This window comes from Oxyura jamaicensis, chromosome 1, assembly GCF_011077185.1.
Source record: "Oxyura jamaicensis isolate SHBP4307 breed ruddy duck chromosome 1, BPBGC_Ojam_1.0, whole genome shotgun sequence".
Taxonomy (NCBI): domain Eukaryota; kingdom Metazoa; phylum Chordata; class Aves; order Anseriformes; family Anatidae; genus Oxyura; species Oxyura jamaicensis.
Window position 1 is genome coordinate 28,621,357 of NC_048893.1, and position 16,560 is coordinate 28,637,916.

Genomic DNA, 16,560 nt, shown 5'->3' on the forward strand with positions numbered 1-16,560 from the left:
TTTTTTTTCCCCGTTTTTTTTAATCTTTTTTCAGATTATGGCACAGGCTCAAGGTTTTGGGAGAAGATACATTAAAGCCTTCTTTAAAGGTTTCTTTGTTGCTGTTCCTGTGACAGTGACTTTCCTAGATAGAGTTGCCTGTGTAGCAAGAGTGGAAGGAGCATCCATGCAGGTATGGTTGAAAATATCATTTGTCTGTCTGGAAGTTATAAACTGTCTGTCCACTGACAACAGCAAGATGAAAGAAAATATTTTTTCTCAGTTGTTACCAAATGATCACAATTATAGTATGGAATAGTTGAATTTTTACCTTGTTACACAAATAATTTTGTGATATGAAAATAAAAGCTTTTGAGAACAAAACTTCCCAAAATTCTCTATAAAAGCAAAATATATAGATAAGTAGTGGTAAAAGTGTTGGTTTTTATCTTCCTAGTCATGTAGAAATCAAGATTTCTTTCTTTTTTTTTTTTTTGAGCATTACCTTTTGTCTTGATGCACTACTTCGATGACTCACAAAGAAGCTTTTTTTGTTTGTTTTAGTTGCTGTATTATAATAGTTGCTTTTCCTGTTGAACAAATGTGGCACTATTTCAGTGAAGAATGCTGCAAATGGCATGAACCTAATATTAATACGTATGCTTATTAGGGAATAAATATCAGTTAACTTTTTTTACTTTGCTTATACAGGATGTTTATATGTTGATGTAAGCATATCAATACAAATACATTTGTAACATTTGAAAGATAAATACTCTTGATAATGAACAGTTACTTTGCTTCCTGTTATTAGGACTTGAAAAATATATGTTGTAATGTAGTTAGCCAATTTTTATATTGTTACCTTGCTTTTTAAATCATATGCCCTGCACACTGCAATGCATCACTACTGATAATTATAATGTATTTTGTTTTAATATCGTAACACTCCAATTAGCAGAGACTAAAGATTTGATTCACGGATGGTGAGCTCTCTTTCATGATTATCTGAGTAAGTTCAGAACCTTGAAGACAGGTTTTATAAGAATTAAGACCAACTGCTGGAGTTTGAAGTGTTCACTCAGGCAATACTTGGTTTAGAGCCTGGGCTTGGCTGATTTGTGTTTAATGCCGCAGAAAAGCCTGGGGTGGGCTGGAGGGTGGCATAGTGCCTTTTGCAGTAGCCTGTACCTTGGTACTCAACTTCTGTCAGGAAACCTCCCTCCCTCCCTCCCTCCTTCCTTCCTTCCTTCTCTTTTCTTTTCTTTTCTTTTCTTTTCTTTTCTTTTCTTTTCTTTTCTTTTCTTTTCTTTTCTTTTCTTTTCTTTTCTTTTCTTTTCTTTTCTTTTCTTTTCTTTTCTTTTCTTTTCTTTTCTTTTTTCTTTTCTTTCTCAAAAGACTTTTCTTTCTCAAAAGACTTACACAAGTCTTTTGAATGCCTCTGGTCAAGACCTCAGTTTTATGTTTCCATTTGAAGTCAAAGTCTCAAGTGTTGGGGAACACTCTGGTATGGTTCTGGAGTGTTGTTTCTGTGCTCATGTGAAAGGGCATATAGTTAACTGTCATTTATCTTTAGAAAATGTGAAAAACACTACAGTTACACGCTTAGATTTATCCAACCTAAGGAAAAAGGTTATGCAGTCTTCATAGTGGCAAGGGAAAGTGATATGTATTCAGTGTGCGATTAAAATTTAAGCTCTTCCCCTGATGTATGTGTTGACTAAACATTCCGTCAGTTGATTGAAGTATGGGTAATATGGGACATTACTGATTTTAATGACATTTCAGTGTCTTCTGTAAAATTCCCTCTCTGGTTTTATTCTGGACCGTAGCAGTGAAGTAGAAGTTTGTTTTAAACTAACATGCTTCTGTGCGCATGGATGTTTTTCAGACTACAAAAAATCTTCCTGGTGCTTTTAATAAGATACTAATTTCCTTGCCAAGATTTATTAGACACCTAAGTAAGTCTGGCAGGAACATAATTATAAGGAACATATCCCTCTTTGCAGAATAGCTTGAAGGAGTACAGGTCATTGCTTTGGAATTCTCTCTGTTTTTAGTGTTCCCTCAAGAGTGATCTATGTTGAATATCTGAAAGTTTATGGGTACAAGGGAGGGTGAAACCCAGTCAGCATGTTGTCGTATATCCATCAACTGCGTGCTTCCAATGATACCATATTGTCTCAATGTGAAGATATCGTGATATGATTTCCAACAATTTGATTTGTAACAGTCCTCTAAAATGTCTAGCTGACTTTGTGTTCTAGTTGTTGCTCCTGCTGAGTCTGAAATTAGAAGTTCTGACAAGAAACAGGGAATAAATCTCTCAGTCTCTCCTGCTTTGTCCCCTTTCAGTTTTTGTTTGTACCAGCCATACTGGTGCTTCATAGTTACTTATCTTGGTAGTTGGTAGTACTTTTTCACATTCTGTCAAGCACATTGCATTGAGGTTCTAATTAAAGTACGTATTTTATGATTTATTTCCAATCAATTAAGATAACCATGCGTTTCATTTTCTCAAGCTGGTTCAGTGTTTCTACAGCATAATTCTTTCACTTGTGCTACTACAGTGTATATGAGTATTAACTTTTAAGCATAGTGAATAATACTAAAGTATTGAAGCTTATAATTTCAGCATTTTTAGTTGCTTCATTGCCTTCTTTTTTCTTTCCAAAATTACTGTTTTTTTTAATCCTCGCGTGAGGTGTTCTCAGTTGCTTAGAATTTTACAGATTGATGTTCTCATCTAGCATTGCTTTAATAGTGGGTTTTAAGTGAATTACAGCATTGAACATAAGTGACACAAATAATTGGTATTATGATTTCTTAATTCAATGTTTTGGATTTTTTGGGACTACTCCTGTAATGCTGGATGTGTACTTCAGCATATTTTGTCTTGTGTTACGTTGCTTGTCTGGTATTATGAACTTTTCATTTATAATGATGTGGAAAAAGGAAACCCTTATTACAGATACATAAATTCTTAAATTCATTAAATCAAATGGACTGTTTTCAAGTGAGATGAAAGATGACAGTTTATGTGCAGCTCTGTATGGATATTTCTGTCACAAACAGTTCAATACCAAGAATTAGAGCAAGTTGCCCGACCAGTGATCTCTGACAAAGCCCAGTTATTTCAGCAGCAAATATTATTGAATGTTCAGTGCCATTATGCATAACGGCAGTTGTAATTATTGTGTTGCAGTTTCTCCTAACATTATTAGGATTACTGTATCTAAGCCTGGAAGCTTATGTGAATATTCTTTCTGTTCCCCAAGCTAAAAGCAAATAAGTTGTGACCTTCTGGTATTCACTAGTAGCATAACAACTATCAAGTTAATCATTATTTATAGTAAAAGGGCATGCTTTTACCCTGTTACTTACAGAACCTTGTGTCCTGTGAGGCTTCATCATATGGCTGGGGATCTCAATTTGCATGCTTTTAGCTTTAGATTAGCTGGTAATTGGAAAGAGTGAATGTTTTGTGACTTCTGCACCATAGTTCTAAATTAAGACCTATGTGTCTCATTTGTAGCAGGCTGTTATGTCAAGAACTTGAGTAAACAAGTTATAATGGTTCAAGCTCCAGAAAGAAAGAAGCCCCTCTATTATTTTGTTTCTTATAAAAGTAAAGAGCCCTCGTGAGCCTATCTGTTGACTGCTTTTTCAGAAATTGTATTATTGTTTTGCTAGATCTGAGATCCTACTAGCAGTAAAAATGTTGAGGAGAACAAGTTGTCTCTTATACTTTCTATTATTTACCTTAGAAACATTTACCAAGTGATTTGTATGATTTTTTACAGAAGACTGTATTGTTGATATAAAATAAAACTTGTCTCCTAGTTTTTCGTTCATGCCTTCTTCTACCAAAATATTTTTGTGTTTGTATGACTGCATTTTGAATATGTCAGTTTTGCTTTGTGAGAAAGATAAAAAATATTCCACATTGTCATATTTCTCTCAAATATAGTTCTAGTAAGTCAGGAATTGGATATCCACTCTGTAAGTCAAAACTATGAGTGATGTATTTTTAAAAACAGAAAGCAATATGGAATTACATTTAGAGTGCTTTGAGTTAAAGGGATTATGAAATACCTAACTGTATTTAAACTGTGAAACATTTCCTTTGTTTAAATACAGAAAACAGTAGGAGTCGACTAGGGCAATACTGTAACTACATGGTGTGTTCCTCTGTAAGATGAAGTTGATAGAATTTTCGTTGCAAGGACAAGTTTATGAACATTCATGCAAATCTTTGCTATGTATTAGCTGTGAAATACATTAGCTTTTGGAATGTGTTTTAAATTACCATTTGCCTTGACCTTCTCTTTCTGCCTTTTAAGGTAAATACATTGAGTATTCCGCAGTTTATTTTGTGGGAATATACCATATGCATGATTGTTACTTCTTTAGATTAGTCTCTTTGTCTAATACTTAATACCGTTGTTAGCTTCTGGACTAAAGAATGCCTTCCTTTGGTTAAATAAGTACGGTTACGAATTGTTTGTGAATGTTTATGTAAAAATACTATTATTTGTTGAATATGCTTGCTGTAAAATTGGAAAATCATTTTGGAAAATCCTTATTAAAATAATAATAACCCAGTATCTGCATCTGGTTTTCATTTTTCTGGCTCTTGCAATGAATAGACTCCACTAAATAAAATAATGATGAATGTTAATGTCCTTACAGTAAGGACATTAACATTAACCTATGTTAATGTCCTTACAGTAATGTCCTTACGCTGTAAGGCAAACACTGAAAACTTCTTCTATAAAAATATCAAATTTCAGCAAATATTGTCACTGTCATGTCAATAAATGAGGAGCTGTGTAGTCTCAATACTTTGTCAGATTTGGTGCTGCATGGGGCTATAATTACAGAATCTTAGAATATCCTGAGTTGGAAGGGACCCACGAGGATCATCAAGTCCAACTCCTAGCTCCATACAGGTCTGCCCAAAAATTCAGATCATATGACAGAGCACAGTCCAAATGCTTCTTAAACTCTGACAGGCTTGGTGCCGTGATTACGTCCCTGGGGAGCCTGTTCCAGTAATTTGCTATATTAAATATTCCAAATAGTTCTAGTGTCTAAATTAGAGACCATTTCTGGCCAGTGTGAATACAACATAATTTTATTTGCAGAATCTTAAAAAGCATATTGAAAAATATGCTGCCAACAAACTTTAGTCTGGATTACTGTTAGATACTTTCTGTGTAGTAAAAGAATTATATGTATTGTAGTAATCCCTAAAACATTAATGAAGACAGTACTAATATTGGCTGCTTCTTTCCTCTGCTGCTTCTGATGGGTTAACTCACAACCAGGGTTAATCAGGTACCATAGTTTTGTACTGCATCACTGAAAATAATTATGTATGGTTCTGAATATCTCCTCATACTCTTTGCTAATTACTTATTCAATTGTTTTTGACTGTGCAGGTTAGTCAGTAGACTCATTTCAATGTATATTCCTGTGAAAGTTCATGCATCTTTGGATCCTGTTATGGAAGGCCCACATTTAGTGGTATATACTGTAGATGTAGGGTTTTTGGATTGTTTTTGTTTTCTTTCCTTTGCAAAGTGTATTGAGATTAGTATTGTTGCAAGTATGTATTTCATTTTTGGTGCATTATGCTTGTATAAACAGTAAAATGCCTGCAGAAAGTCTGTAATTTCTGGGAATTGGCATTCTTGGTTCTCCTTCATTTGTAATCTTAAATGATAGGCAGCAAAGGCAAACACAATTTTTCATGAAGCTCATCATAAATATGTATCCTATGTAATTTAATTTGCATATAGTAGTGCATCGAAAGATGCGAACTGCTTTTTACCATAAATTTATGACATTTAACATAGCATTTAGTAAAGAAATACGTTTACTAGAATAAAACGGATTCTTGGTTCTTTTAAAGGAATTGGGTATGGTTTCTAATGGCTTCAGGATTTGACCCATTGATAGTGTGAGAGTTAGACGGAGGGTTCATAGAGGCACTGTAGACTTAAATCTGTTCTTTTCCTCTCCCTAAGCCTTCTTTGAATCCTGGGGGAAGAGAAGCATCTGATGTAGTGCTCTTAAACCATTGGAGCATTCGAAATTATGATGTACAACGTGGGGACATTGTGTCATTGGTGTAAGTAATCTTGCAGATATTTCAATATATGTTCATATAAATGTCGAGCTATTTAATATATATTTATTATTTTGTATTTTATCTCTGGCATACTGCAGGTGCATGTATGAGCAAGGAACATCATTTGTTAGTAATGCATTATTGTTAGTCCCATAATGAGTTTTCAAAAGTCAGGAGAAGGTCAAAGAATGTATTAGCAGTTTTTTACTTGAAAGGAGTGCAGTGTAAAATACTATGTGATACAGTAATATCTGTGTACAGAAACTGCCAAGAAAAAAGAGCTGTGATATAAACAGAAAAAATAGAAAAAACATATGGCTAGATGGAGTACACTTTTTAATTTGTTTGGCTATGCATTCATATTTATGAGAAAAATAGTGTTCTCTTACAAATTAACATTATTTTTTTTCTGGAGAAATCTTCCTACTGAATCAAATTTGAATGTTACAGCAGTTCAACCTTCTTCATAAAGGACAAAAGTACTCCCCCCTCAAAAAAAAGTTTTACAATTTTGAGAGGGAGGTCTGTGTATCAAGCCAAAAGGTGGCAGTGTTTCGCTGTTGAAAATATTCAAGACTAACGAGATAGAAACTCCATTTCAGCTTAATGTAAGATAGAAATGGAGTGTCAAAATGTGCACAACTGACACAATGATATAATACTTGTAGTGCATGCTCGAGTAGTTTAAGCTTAGGGTATCTAGTTTTGTAAGTGTGAAATGCACAATATGTAGATTACAGCAGCAGAATTGTCTTTGAAGCTATATTGTCTGGCTTCCTTTTTGTCAGCCATCTCTTCTAATTGTCTCATTTTATTCTACTTCTTCATTGTACAGGTAATTCATATAACAGCTTTTACTACCAGCCCTTAGAGAAAATTTCTACCCTCATGTAGTGTTTTTTGTTAGAAACTTAAAATTTATGGTCTTTCTTGTTGTCTGGCATGTAAGATAATCTGTAAACGGTCTAGCTACAAATACAAATTTATTCAAGTTTGCAACACTAAATATTACAGATGGACTCCAATTTGAAGTCACATAATGACTACTTGCAGAATTTGATTTTACCTGTGTATGTGTCCCTCTGCCCAAGTCATGCTCTAGTAACAGTTTAAAATACTGGATGTACCTGGTTAATAATTAATTGACTGAACAGACGATCTGCTTGTTTTCCGATCGGAAAACAGAACAAATAGTTCCATTCTTATACTTCTTCAAGGTTTGTGGTACCGTCTCAACCATCTGCCTTGATTGCTTTCACTTTGCTCTATGTTCAGACATGATGAGTAATAATTTAGGTATTGTGTTTTTTTTTTTTTTTTTTTTTTTATTATTCTTTTTTTTGTATGTTTTGAAAAGTTCACTTACCGTTCGTGGAGTTTATGTTCATCCACGTGGAAGAAGTCACATTGTATTTGAGTGTTGTACTAATGTTTTTCTTAAACATTTGGGAAGCACCCTGAATAATTATGGTAGGGAATTCATAATACACTCTAAGAACAATACAAAGTTAAACAATGAAAAATTAATATATTGAATACTTTTTGCTAACAGGTGAGGTATATTTTATATATCAGTAACAGCTTTTAGATTACTTCATGATACAGATCTGTTAGAAGCATCTTTGGCCTGCTAGTTGGGTTTAAAAGCTTACTGTAATTTGGAAGTTTTCACCGTGTTGCAAAGACTTCTTCCAGTAAAGGGGACATACAGGAAAGCTGGAGAGGGACTGTTTGTCAGGGAGTGTAGTGATAGGACAAGGGTCTTTAAACTAAATGAGGGTAGATTTAGATTAGATATAAGGAAGAAGTTCTTTACTCTGAGGGTGGTGAGGCACTGGAACAGGCTGCCCACAGAAGCTGTGGATGCCCCATCCCTAGAAGTGTTCAAGGCCAGGATGGATGGGGCTTTGGGCAACCTGGTCTGGTGGGAGGTGTCCCTGCCCATCGCAGGGGTTGAAATTAGGTGATCTGTGAGGTCCCTTGTAACCCAAACCATTCTATAGTTCAGTGACTTGGAGGATGCAGTATCTGGACGTGGTTACTTACGTATGTGGGTTGTTTGAAACTTAACCATTTGTACATGAGGCTTTTATTAAAAAGTTTTAAATATATTAAACAAGTGAATATTCATTTTTTCATTCATTCATCCTTTTCATTTTGTTTGTTTATCTATGATTTCTCTAACTCAGTAGTGAATAGATATGCTATGAATATTCATGAATTTTACTAAGTGGTCTTAATATAGTAGATTTGGGAGATTTGGGTGAGACATGAACAGGGAAGGCCAGTTTCCCAGTAATTTGCTTCTGCTTTTGCTGCTTCTGTCAGAAATTCAAATGAGAAGGTGATGGTGTGTTAGAAGCAGGCAGATGGAGATGTAAACCTTCTTTCATATCTTACTTGGCTGCTTAACATTTAGCATTTGTTTTCTCTTTGCCAAGTCATAGTACAAACTAGCAAAGAGGTTGTGGGAGGGTGGTCTTTTGCAGGGTAAGAACTGAAGTTGAATATTCCATGTGACAGCTTGACCAGAGCTGTCCAAATTCTTTGCCTTTTTCATACCATCAGAAATGTGTCATTCTGGATGGGTGCTGTTTGTACCACAGCTCTTAAAAGGGATTATTCAGATCCCAACTGGAAAAGTCCAGCATAAGTAGATGGCCAAGAGCCAAACCTTGGAGCAAAGAGATTAATTAATCTTGTAGGTTTTGGATGCCCCAGGAGAGCAACAGTCTGCCTGTGATTATGCTTGCAATACTGCTTGCTGATCCAAAAATTTGTATTTTTGTTATCTTCCCACTTGAATTACAAATGAGCACCCTGTCCCCCAAGCATTTGGTGGAATTTATGTTGGGTTTAAGAATTAAATGAAGACCATCTTTATGGAAACATGTCACGTCTGTCATCCCTGACTTTGCATCTGAGCTGACCTGGTGTAGCTGTAACTGTGCGTCACAACAATGGCTGTGCAGTTAGTCACTATGCGTACACATGTGCCTATGTGGTCTTAGGCATAATATTTAGAATGGCATGAATCCTTAAAATTATAAAATTAGAGTAAGATAAAACAAATGGAGAGAATAAGTTGTAGCAGAGGATAATTTCTTTACTTTGAGTTTAGTGTTTTAGAAATAGCTAAATCTTATCCTAGCTTTTTAGAAGCTGTTCTAAGTAAACATTTTTAATTTTAGTTTGAATCATACTTACTGATACCAAAATTAAGGGAGATCAATGTTATATGTTACAACTTTTGAACTCACAATTTTAAATTTATTTGGAAATGAATATCATCATCCTTAATTTGATCACTTGCTTCATTGCTTAGTTTTGACATTACTGTATTACTGGAATTTAAATCAAAAATTAAACCAGGATTATTATTCTAATAAATTAAATAATTTCCATTATTATGTGTTCCATAATACTACCTTTCCATCTCTTAAACAGATGCAAAGAAAGTTTGTTATTTTCTTTGTTTTGACAATGATTACTTATCTTCTCATTTTGCTTGGCGACCATCATGTGGCCCGTGGATTTATCTTTAAAAGATAAATGAATTATTATTTTTAGCAGACTTGATCTTTTGGTACTTTTTGTGGTGAAATAGGCATTTATTTTGCAACAGCTGTGCTGAGGTAGATGCCAACATCTATGTTACGATGAACTTTATCAGATATTGCAGAGTGGGTTATAGGATCCTAGTTGGTTTTACTCCAGAAGGTTTGAGTGTCAACTGTATTGTAGTTGCAGCAGTCTGCATCACAGCGAGAGCTGTACAGCTCAAGCAGGTCCTTGGGCATATACGCTGCAACTGCACTTTGTAGTGCTAATGGAGATTGTACTCTTCTATTGTGTATTAATGGACATTTTTGCCAACTTACCTACATGTAGCTTGGTTTCTACAGTGTACAAAAGCAGGTTGTGGTAAAAAGATGTTGCTAAAGAATGTTTTATAGCTCTGGAATTCTTTCCTCTACTGAAAAAATATCCATATGTCCTACTCTCCACTATCCTTCAGTCTCAACTGTAAACCTTGTATCCTGAGTATAAACTCTTCTCTTTTTATTCCAAAATTCCAGTCTTAATGTACCAAAAAGGTGTTGCAACATGTAGAAAATTGCAAAATTAGTATGTATATTTACAATTATGTTTTTTAAATAGAAAAGACAAGTTTTAAGTAAGCTTTTGAAATGGAGACAACAGTATTGACTCAGATTTAAAATGTTTTTTTTCAGATAAGTAAAAGTTTGGACATTGTCATATTCTTTGCTTGGTTAGTAGATTTTTTAACAAAGGAGTAGGTTCAGTGGTTGTAGTATAAGAAAGATTGTTAGATTTTGAACGATGAAATTTTAAGACTGTAACTACTTACAGGTACTAATTTTAGCTTTTGGAAGCTGTGCTTGTGAAACACAGATAATGCTGTGTTATAGCAGTATCCATAATGGACAGTACCTTCTGCAAGGTGTGACTGAGCACAGGAACTTTGTAGGTTGCCAGGTGTCCCTCCATTTCTAATTTAGAATGTGTTTTTATGAGTTAAATAGAAATATCTATGCTAATGTAATCTGGGAAAGGTTGAGGACCAATGTAGTTTGTTCTGTATGTTCTGAATGGTAAAATGTTTCTGAAGTTTTGAACTACAATAGCTAAATGAAAACAGGCAGTGTATTTAAAAACATATATTTAAAGGACAGCAATAATAATAAGGAAAAAATGTATATTTTGTCAGCTTCTCGTGAATTCTCAAATAAAAGCATAATTGCTTTAATACAAAACCGATGTTTTACATGGAAGATTTCTTGATGTTTTTAAAAAAACAACTTACACCCTATCTCCTGTTCTGATGAAGAATATTAAGTAGCTCCTGTAACTGCTTCCTTTGACTCTAAGATTGTTTTCAGGCCTTTTGGTAAGCTACCTTTAGATAACTGCTACATGTTTTTATGTGAGTTTATATGTGTATTTGAACTTTGAAAAATCTAGTACAAATCAACATTCTGGAGGAAGAATCGAAGTACTACATGCAAGATTGTCTCTGATGCGGTACCCCTCACTGTTAGCTATTCAGAAATGGAAATTGGAAAAGGTAGTTGGCATGATGATTTTATTCGATAGTTAAACAAATTTCAGTCTATTCACACAAATCTGAATAATCCACATTTTGAAGGAATGTGGTCCTGTTCGTATGATGGAAACAAAAAAATTCTCAAATGGTGTAAAATCAATACATATTCTTCATAAAACATTGCTAATTGGAATTTCATTAATGAGACTAGCCTAGTAAAATAAAAATCAGTAAGAATGTACTTATTGAAGGAACTGCCTTGAATTTGAATCAGTAGCTGTAATTAGAAAAAGACTTAGTATAAAATTCTGATAGATGTAGCATGACTGAGTATTTACTGGTTCTCGCATAAATTTTACGAAAGCTTTTTTCTATCTAAAATATTGAACTGCCTTTAAAGAATACCTCCGCTTGACCTTCTTAAGTCTTCCAATTTCTATTCTATTTTTGTTTGTACTTAGGTCCCTATACCAAGTCATCTATCTTCTGGCAGGCAGGACACTGCAAAAGAGGTTGTGCTGACATAGAAGCTAAATAATCACTTTACTTTCTGGGCCTCAGTGACCTCAGGAAATCTTTTCCTATTCTGTCCCTTTGGCTGGAAGAAAAAAAACGCATGTCTTTTCCTGATAAAAATCAAATATGTAGTTCTACTATTATTATCTGTGTTACAGTCTAGCTATCATACTATATATGAGTGTGTTAATACTGTTGTTGAAAGCAGGAGTTGTTTTCTATTTATAAAGTAAGTAAAATGCATTTAAAAAAAAAATGTTTTTAGGTACTATATGTAATCCCAGGATTTTTAATGAAGTGCTTAGGATGAGTTTAAGTAGGCAGTACTGTAGTACTGTGGAAACTGAGCAGTTGTGGAGCTGTAGTTACAGCTATGGTTAATGAATTTAAAGTCTGTTGGTACAAGTAGGAAGTTTACAACATTTAGTTGCAACAGTCATTGCTGTAGAGATTCTAGTTAGATTATTTGGACCAAAAAGTAACAGATATGATGTTATGACTTTAGAATTCCTTAGTGGCCAATTTGCAACTATGGTAATTAAAAAGAAATATATTCTGTTTTCTAAAAAGTTAATGATGTGGAAGTCAATTAAATGGTTGGGTCTATTTGTGAAAGAGGTGTTAGTTGATAGGGAAGAGTCTTGTGTTCTTATAAATGGCGTCAGTGAGAACTTCATATTTTGGTTGATTTTGGTTTTGTCAGCCTAACGATAGTACCTTGTTACTGAATGAAGAAAAAATTATTGCTTTTTGAGAATATTGCTTACTGCATCCATCAGAATCCTACACAGCAAGTTTACTAAAGCCACTACCTTAATTAGTGAGTTTAGCTAACAGGACAAAAGATGAAATTACCATTCTATCAAAGGAATATATCAGGTAGTATAAAGTCTACATAAGGTATTTGATAGGATAAAAGTGGATCTAGAACCTTGCCATATCATCAGTAAATCCTATTCTAAAAGCAAATGTCAAGATACAGTAACAGGATCAGTTGCCTGGATCAGTTTTTTGTTCAAGTTAATATCCCTTTGAATAAATGTATGGACATCAGTGTGGTTGTCATAAATTCTGTTTAAAATGTGAATTCCCATTAGGCGGAAAATAGTTTATAACCTTAATGACTGCTAATGAGATAGTTCCATCGGTTTTTATCTGAGGTATTGCTATATAGAGGCTGAGTTGGAGAAACATAAATCACTATTACTGTGCCTTTTGCTGTTGGCTTGATTATTTTCATTTGCTGCATATAGTATTTGCTTTTCATTTCAAATGCAACACTGAGGGTCTTGACAAAGAAATTAAAGCCAGATATACTGAATGAAATGTTTGCTTGAATTTACTGTTGAGACAAGTAACATAAGCTTCCACAAAGATAGACTCTTGTGAAATGAAGGGTAGTTATGATCTTAGCAACTGCAGTACCAGTTCCATAGCCTCAGCATTAAAGCTGTTCTGTGCATATCAGAACATCTGCTGGTGTAGATCACCAGCAGATCTACATTCCTTGTTTCCAGTATTTTGCTTCTTGGCCCATCTCTGTTCACACTGGAATTTCTGAAAGTTAGGGCTGTCTAGCACCTCAGTCAGATTAGGATGAAAGTAGTAAAAACAAGGTGCATTTGGAGTTTCAACCAAATATATATATATATGTTTCTAATTATTTGGAAGGCAAGAAAGGTGGAAGGAAAACTGGTTCTGTTGTGATCTTTAAATTGTAAGATGATCAGATAAGGTGTTAGCAGCTAATTAGTAGATAAGGGGGACATATGTTGTGCTGAAGGAGGACTGTTAACAGTAATTTACAATCTCAAAACCAAATTTATTAATTTATTTTTTCATTTGATTAATTGATTCCTTTATTTTTACTTTGCTTTTTAGTAATCAGGCCAGTGTTCAGGAGGAGAAAAGGAAAAAGCAAAAACAAAAACCAAAACACCTTTCTAACAAATGAACTAACTTTTATCTGCCTCTGTTCAGTAGAAGAGGGAACAGTACAGAATAGGCTTTTCTACTGTTCTTGATCATGGGCAGTCGCAGTATTTTGGAAATATTGGGTATAAGCAGACAGCTGTGTGAAATACTGCAGAAATTACAGCCACCATGTGATTGGCTGGAAAGCTGTCTGTGGTCCTGTAACTGTCTGACTTACAGTGGGATGCCTGACTGCCCTGTGAAGGTTATGTTGAGCAAAAGGAGCTTGAAAGCTGCCTTGTTTTAGAAAAATACCACTTTTTCCTTTTGAAATATTTATAATTTAGATGCTAGGAACTTGCTTTGGTTTCAGCAGAATCTGATGATCTAAATGCCTTCTGTGTTACAGGTACAGAAAGGTAACAATATATTTTTCCTAACCTTTTGTTGTTATTGTTGTTTGACCTTAGAAAGTTTGATAACTATGAGAGGGGAGTATGATACATTTTTTCTCAGTGTGTTTCCAATTACTGAGAAGTAATTGCTGCTTTTCTCTGACTGGCATTGCTTGTAAGTACTTAGAGCTAGAAAAGGCTTTGGAATAGTCTACATACCCTCATTGTTGGAAGTAGCAGGAACTAGAATTATTTCAGTAAATGAGCATTCCAGTGCACAGCCTGTGTAGTTTGTTCATTTAGAGACTTCCTTAAGTAGATTCAGACTGAACATCTTAGATGGTGTATGTTAAAAAATGTCGCGGGTATTTGTATGGCTATCCTTGCACAAAAATATGAAGTATATTGATGATGATGATATGTGTAGATGGATCATAATATTCAAATATGTTCTCAATATAGAATCATAGAATATCCTGAGTTGGAAGGGACCCACAAGGATCATCAAGTCCAACTTGATGAGTAGTAGCTTAAAAATTCAGAGGACTAGTAAACTGTAAATAAATGGGTAGTTTAGGAACGTAATTTCCTTCCCTTGAAAATAAAGGTCTTTTGGGGAAGCTAATGGACCAACCATGATTCCTAAAGATGTGTATCAAATACTTCAGGTTCCACTGAACTGATGAAATGCTGAGTGCTGAATTGATGAAATACTAGACTCAATTTAAAAGAACCTTCTGGTTGGATTAAATCTTAGCTTTTGTACTTCTGGAAGGATTCAAAAGTAATACAAATTTTAGGTCTTAAAGATGTTGCATCAACTTCTATTATGAACAAGTTCTATTCTTTGAGGGGAAGAAATTAAAAATATTTTGTACAACAACTACAAAGATTAGCTTTTCCTTTCTTTTCCACATGAAACAATTCTGTTTCAAAGATGTCCAGTTCCTTAACATCAGGACTTTAATACTCCATTGCTAAATTGTTACCTGCAGTAGTGTGAAAGCTTTAACAAAGATGTGTACATAAGATGTTATAATGTGATTCAGCAATGCTTGAAACCTGGAATGCAGTAATTCCTCTTCAGCAATGAACCTTGATTATTATTATTAATTTTTTTTGAGAAAATAGAGGGACTGGTGTCCTCTATATAAGCTACTAAAGGAATTAAATGGTTTCTATAGCTTTTTGAGTGTACAAAAAGAAATCTAAATGTATTTTACCCCTTCATGCATTTAGGGCAGCTTCTCTTTTGTGTGTAATCTGGGAAATCTTGAACTGATACTTTATTATGCAGGATATTTCATACTATTTGTTCTTGGACAAATTATAGTTTAAATACTGCCACAGCTGTCTTCATATCTTTTAGTAATAACTTCCCCTAAGCCAGTTGTGTTATGAACAACCATAAAATATTAACTGCAGAACGCTACTTCTAGGAATCTTTCAATGCACTATACATATGCTGACAAAGTGGGTTCTGCATACCCATCAAAAATATTTATTTCCGATCTAATTGGTGAAGTTGGAAGAAAAACCATGGGTCTTGACCTGTGCTGAGTATATTGTGGACATGAATATTTTTGCATATAATAAGCAGAGTCTTGGCCTTGTTTTCTGTTTTCTTTCTTTCTTTCTTTCTTTTTTTTTTTTTTTTAAATAGCCTGTTAGTAAAGGTAAAAACAAGGGAATGGCAAATTATCATGTTTAAAATGATGATTAACCTTATCATCACTGTATTTTCTAGGGAAATTATATTAGGCTGCATTCATGAATGTAACATTAGTCTTTTATGTGCAATCAGCTGCTCCTGGAAAGTGCAGTTGAACAAAATTTAGCCTTAAATGCATACATATATATTTGTTCTGTTGAGAGGGGAACTTACTGCAGTTTTCAGCAGCGTTGTTGATTAGTTTCAGAGAAATGGAGTCAAACTCTTCTCAGAGGCGCACAGAAAAGCGATGAGAGACAATGGCCACAATTTTAACAAGGAAAATCTGACCAGATATAAGACAAATATTGCACAATTATAATGGCTAAGTCGTTCTCCAGAGAGACTGAAATCTCCCTCCTTGGAGACATTCAAAACTTGATGAGCCTAAACCTGAGCACCCTGACCTACCTTTGAAGCTGAGTCTGTTTGGGCCAGGTGGTTGAAGTGGATGACTCCCAGAGGTTGCTTTGAACCTGAATTATTGTTTCTCTACATCAAATGGAATTTCAGCAATTGAACTTCTAAGATATGAGACAATTACTAAACCCTTCAAAGTTAGAAGTCAGCGGTACCAGTTAGTATTTAGATTATTAATTATGTTGGTTTTAATTGGTTTTATAATGCAGAAGTGCAGTTTCTAAAAACCTCTTTTGTAGCTGTGGCTGTGATACTTGTCTTATACTAGCATCTAGAAGACCCAGTTGTGCATAGGAAGCCTGTTGTGTTAATAGGCGAAGGCACAGAAAATAGTAAGATTTCATTTGGTTTGATAACTAGACTGTAAATTTAATAAAGAAACAATGAGCAGATTCAGGCAGATGCATATAATGTAACAATC

General features: G+C 34.4%; 1 protein-coding gene across 2 annotated transcripts in view; it reads left to right on the top strand.

The window, feature by feature from the left end:
- The window catches only part of IMMP2L (inner mitochondrial membrane peptidase subunit 2), a 436,484-nt gene that overhangs the window by 10,465 nt on the left and 409,459 nt on the right, over positions 1-16,560 (top strand). For both annotated transcript variants that reach the window (XM_035332214.1, XM_035332224.1), the window contains 2 exons: positions 35-172; positions 6,012-6,115. In XM_035332214.1, coding sequence (XP_035188105.1) covers positions 38-172; positions 6,012-6,115 — 239 coding nt within the window. In that variant the 5' untranslated portion in view covers positions 35-37. Of the gene's footprint in view, positions 1-34; positions 173-6,011; positions 6,116-16,560 lie in introns of those variants that run through there.